Source organism: Phasianus colchicus, chromosome 32, assembly GCF_987193195.1.
Source record: "Phasianus colchicus chromosome 32, bPhaCol1.hap1.1, whole genome shotgun sequence".
NCBI classification, from domain to species: domain Eukaryota; kingdom Metazoa; phylum Chordata; class Aves; order Galliformes; family Phasianidae; genus Phasianus; species Phasianus colchicus.
Genome location: NC_143467.1, coordinates 59,616 through 64,968, shown reverse-complemented (window position 1 = coordinate 64,968; position 5,353 = coordinate 59,616). Strand labels below are relative to the sequence as shown.

The following is a 5,353-nucleotide window of genomic DNA, read 5'->3' as shown; positions in this document are numbered from 1 at the left end:
AGGAGGAGACTTAGTGCTTCAGTGGAACGGCTCCTCCTCCAGGGATACAGAGAACTTCTTGGAAAAGAGTGAAGCGGGGAATGACCCCCTTATAGATAGGCCCTCTGGCTTCCACAGCTTTATTGGATGGTTTATTTCTAGTGAAGTGAATTAGTGTCAGAAGAGGATGCATTGACCCCCTCTGCGTTAGGGATAACGGCCCTTTGAATGTGTTACAAAACCATTTCTTTTTGGAAAGCTCTGACGTGAGCGGAGGAAGTACTTTTGGCCATGTGTACAACTGGGTTATCAGCGCAAAGGAAAGAGATGCGGCTGTGATCACAGCAAAGTTCAGAGGAACATCCCCTGCAGAAAGATGCGTAGAGTTTAAACACTGCCAAGTGAAATTTGCAGGCCATGTTTGCCCCACAGAAAATGAAGCAGAACAGGAAGCAGTCTTTCCTGGACACAAACCCCCGGTTACCCCGAGGGCGGTTCCTTCTGGGTGACCTTAAAGTCTGTAGATCTACAGCAGCAAACAGCAGCGCCGGCCCTCGTACAGCAGAGAGCTTAACCATGCTCATGCCGTGCAGAGAGGACTGAACTGAGAAAGCAGGATAGGAAGTCGTTAGAAACAGACGTCACTTGCTCAGTGAGGAGAAACGTGCCATGAGTGCCATGGGCAGCGCACAGCGAGGAAGTGAGCCAGCTGCAGGGAGATGCTGCCCTCGAGAGCAGGGCAGCCGGAGATTGCCTCTTCTGGGACCTGCTCACGGGTGAGAGGAGTTAAAGGAGCGCCAGGACAGCAACGTGGGGATGTGCGACCGCAAGGATGTGCGAATGGCCCCAGCAAAGGCAGCAAGGGACCCAGCAGAAAGCGACGCTTCATTAGCGTAACAACACACAGCCCCCATCCCCCCTCCCTCCCCCGGGTGCAGACGTGCCATGAGAACGAACTGCGAAACTGCCAAGGCCTGGCAGCCGGCTCGGGGCGTGCTCGCTGTGGGAATTGCTGCCCGGCACCTGAGGCTGTGCCGAAGCGGCCAGAGCCTGGCTGGAAGCCATCCGGGCAGCACCGCGGCGGCAGGAGGTGCAGCAAGGCCGTCCTGTGGCCAGCTCCGGGCTGCGGGCACTCGGCATCCCCTGCTCTCCCAGGAGCGACTCCCAGGAGCCCGGTTGCCTGCGCCAGAGGTGGGAGCAGCCTGCTCCGCACCCGAGGTAGGTGCCCCTCGTGGCTCGTGCAGAGGAGCTGCAGGCATTTTTCTCTTCCAGGTGAACGCCGTTTCGAGGCAGGGACTGGGGAGGGCTGCAGCACTACTTGAGGACTAGTAGATGACCTGCAGCTTTGGGACGTCAAGAAAGAAAGAGATTCTTTTTAAATCAGGGCACAGAGTTCTTACCGTCAAGCAGTATTAATACTAATTAGATTTTGTTCAGTAGCAGTAGTTGTTTGGTTGCTTGTATCCCTTACTCCCGTTGCTCTGTGTGCTTTTTTTTACCCATCCCCTCGCGCACTGTCCCCGTGCTGCAGGAAGCTCTCCCTCTCCTTGCGAGCAGCACCCCGAGGGGACGGGAGCAGCGGTTCCCAGGCGTGTTGCAGCCCGGGTTGGGATCCGAGGGCCACAGGAAGGGGTTGGAGCTGGGACAGAGAGGGAGCGAGCAGAGGAGCTGAGCGTGCTCTGCTGCCCGCTTGGCTCTGTGTAACAGCCCAGCTGCGACTGCGTTTCTCCCTCTGGGCCACGGGAGGCACGAGATGACCTCGCTCCGCAGCTGTACACGCATGGATCCATGGAAGCTTTCAGCTCCCCGATAAGTCCTTTGGAGTGTCTTACTTTCCGCTCCCCTCGCCCTCCCCGGCAGCCCGCAGTTTCCCTTCGGGGACGCAGCAGCAACACCTGCCTCCAGCGGCCCTTTCCGCGTTACCTTTTGTGCGCTTGGCGCCGGGCTGATGGCTCACCTGGGGTCGTGCAAACCCTTCCCGAGGCTTTTGTTCGGGCTGACCGGGCAGCCGCAGATGCCTTTAGCGCTCAGCTGCGGGCCCTGAGCACGTCCAGCATCGGCGCCAGCTCCGGCACTGGGCCGTGTGATAGACGCTGGAAAGCTGACAGCCTGTGGGCTGACTGGAGCACGCGTGGAGAACCGCCCGAGCAGCAGGTCAGCAAAGCGCAGCCCAGGCTGCCTCGTGCAAAGGGCACCCGGTGCTGAGAACGGGCCCTGGAAGCGAGCGCCGGGTGCGTGCTGAGCTGAGTGGGGAGCAGCGCCCCCTGGGGGGGGGGAGGAGGGAAATGCAGCCGCCGAGGCATTCTTGGTGCAAGGAGGGAGGGGGCTCGTTCAGCTTGGAGAAGAGAAGGCTCCGGGGAGACCTCATTGTGGCCTTCCAGGACTTGAGGGAAACGCATAAACTGGAGGAAGATCGACTGCTTACACGGGTGGATAGTGACGGGACAAGGGGGAATAGTTTTAAGTTGAGACAGGGGAGATTCAGGTTGGATATTAGCAGGAAGTTTTTCACCCAGAGGGTGGTGACACACGGGAAGAGGTTGCCCAGGGAGGTTGTGGATGCCCCATCCCTCGATGCATTCGTGGCCACGCTGGATGTGGCGCAGGGCAGCCCGGTTTGATGGATGGCAACCCTGCACACAGCCGGGGGTTGAATCTAGGTGGTCACTGTGGTCCTTTTCAACCCAGGCCCTTGTATAATTCTATGATTACCTTCAGATATTCATTGTAACACAACCCCTTAGAAGCTCAGGAAGCTCCAGACTAATGTTGGGTCTCTTAAAGAAGGTCTGTGTCAGCAAGGTGTCTTGACATCAAGCTGAGAGGGATCTCTGTACAGGTGTGACCTCAAGAGACATCCCTGATTGTGGGGAGCTCCTGTTGTGCACCCAATGCTGTGCAGGAGGGCTCAAGGGGCGCTTGGGCTGCTCCCTGTTTAGGGGTAAGATGACTGACTCATTGCTCTGCATTGCCTTTAGGCATACAGTTCATGTACCCTCAGCTGTTGAACCGGGTGTCAGTGCTTTCTGCCCCCCAGTTTGAGTCAGCTGTGTGATTTGTAATCAGCTGTAGCTAGAGTGCTGCCCGTGCTGTTGCTGCTTGTGTTCCTGTGCAAGGCCTGCTGTGCCATCCCCCAGGCAGTGTCCTGCAGATGGGCTGTGGAGGGCTGGGCTGGGGCAGGGACTGCTGCGTTCTGTCACAGCTCCCCTGCCATTTCTCTTGTCCCTGCAGGCTCCAGTTCGACTTTTCCTTCCGGCCGTGATCATCTCACCTGCAGGAGAGCAGCAGATGGCCGCAGCACATCCGTATCAGGTAGGGGCTGGGGGCAGCAGGCAGGAGAGGGCGAGGGGCGAGGGATGCGAATGCCGGGGGAGAGGGAGGTGCCCTCATGCAGCACGTGTGTGCTGGGGCCAGAGAAGCGGCTGGGACGGGAGTTTGTGTCCTGTGCGAGCTGCTTCCCTGGGCTGTTCCCAGCAAGGAGCCTCTTTGCTTGCAGGAGCCCGTGAGCTTTGCGCAGGTGGCCGTGTATTTCAGCAGGGAGGAGTGGGCGCTGCTGGACCCTGCGCAGCGAGCACTCTACCGGGACGTGATGCTGGAGACGTACCAGTGCGTGGCCTCGCTGGGTGAGGGCTTTGCTGCCTTTCCTCCTCGTTAGGGCACCTTTGGCTGTGCAGAATGAGCCTCTGCAGGCAGGGCCTAGAATAATAGCTGTGCAGTTACATATTGATAACAACGACAGCAACAAAGGAAACACTGAGAAGCGTGAGTTTCAGGAGGGATTACCATGCACGGCAGACTCATAAACGCCCCAGGGTCGGTGCTGGCATGCAGGCATCATCCAGGAGGGAGAAAACCAGCCCTTCTGTCAGTGCGCTGCACGGTGCTACCAGCTCCGGCTCATACATGACTCCCTGGTTACTCCTTTACCATGTAGGATTTTGCATTCAGTTGCCATAGACATTTTGATGCCTTGGTCATTGATATATTTTCAGAAAAGAAACAGGCCGTTCACAATTTAATTTTAAAGAAAACATTCCTTCATAATTTTCAGAGTTGTGAAAGCATTCTTTGCTCGAAAGGAAGCTGTGGGCCAGTATCATTCAGGCCCAAAGTGTGGTTTCTCCCTGGGGAGGGACAGAGAGTGCAGCTGTTGAACAGGCACTGTGCCAGAAGGATGGAAATGTTCTCATCTCCCCTGTTTCTCTCGTAGAAGCTCCACTTGCAGCCCCCAGACCCGTGGTGATCTCCCTGCTTGAAGGAGGAGAAGAGCCCTGGATCCCAGATGTGCATAGCCCTGAGGCCGTGCCAGGAGACCTCAGCCCAGGTGAGGTGGTGGAGGGAAGAGGTTTGGGGCAGGAAGAGCCATCTCTGTGTTTTATTTTGGGCACTGTGTGCTATTTCTGGATTTCCTCTTTCATCCAGCAGGAATCGGGATTACAGAGGTATTGGAGGATCAGCAGGAAAGTGGTGTGGCTGAAAGGCGATGCAGTAGTGCCTGTGTGGAAGAAATCAGAAGGGATGTCCAAGGAGGCCTGGAGCAAGGTCAGGGTGAGCACATCAAGAAGTCACAGGGAAAGTGTCTGCGAAAGACATCAAGGAGCCCACTGGACTTCAACATAGGTCAAGAGGAGTTTGAAGAACCCAGGAGCAAGGTTGTGTGCCAGAAGAAAAAGCAGAATCCATGCACCGAGTGTGGAAATAGCTTTGAAAAAGATTCCAGCATCATTAACCACCAGTGCATACGCTCAACAAAGAGTCCATACAAGTGCTCTGACTGTGGGAAGAGCTTCAGAAGCAGTTCCTATCTCATCTACCACCAGCGCTTCCACACAGGAGAGAGACCCTACAAGTGTCCTGAGTGTGGGAAGAGTTTCAAAAGCAGTTCTGAATTGAAGCAACACCAGCGCATCCACACAGGGGAGAGACCTTTTCAGTGTCCTGAGCGTGGGAAGAGCTATAAACGCAGGTCTAGTCTCAACATCCACCAGCACATCCACAGCGCACGCAGGCTGTAGAAGCATCTCAAGACGCTGGGAACCTTCAAAAGCAGTTGCAGTCTTGTTACCTACCAGCACAGCCACACAAGGTACAGAGCCTGCAGACACATGAACGTGGGAAGAGCTTCAGCCAGAGCCCCAGCTTGGTGACCAACTATGGCTTTGTGTGGTGATGGACCTTACAAATCCCTTGAGTCGAGGAAGAGCTCTGTGGCCAAACTGAATCCTCTTTTCCTTCTTTCCATGAGAATTATGCGTATTGCTCTCCTCCAGCTGCAGTTGCTTTGTTGAGTGGTCATACAAAGCAGAGTCCAGGGTGGGATGTGTCACAGCCACAGGAAATCCTCTGCCAGGTGGCACATTTCTGCCAGGGCTGT

The 5,353-nt window shown here is 56.0% G+C and overlaps 1 protein-coding gene across 1 annotated transcript; it reads left to right on the top strand.

Moving 5' to 3' along the window:
• Positions 1–3,267: 3,267 nt before the first annotated feature.
• On the top strand, positions 3,268–5,029 carry LOC149913941 (zinc finger protein 621-like). The gene is made up of 4 exons (XM_090128176.1): positions 3,268–3,291; positions 3,476–3,602; positions 4,193–4,303; positions 4,402–5,029. Exons 1-4 carry the CDS (start codon positions 3,268–3,270, stop codon positions 4,992–4,994), a joined length of 855 nt encoding a protein of 284 aa, XP_089984302.1. The 3' UTR covers positions 4,995–5,029.
• Positions 5,030–5,353: the final 324 nt, after the last annotated feature.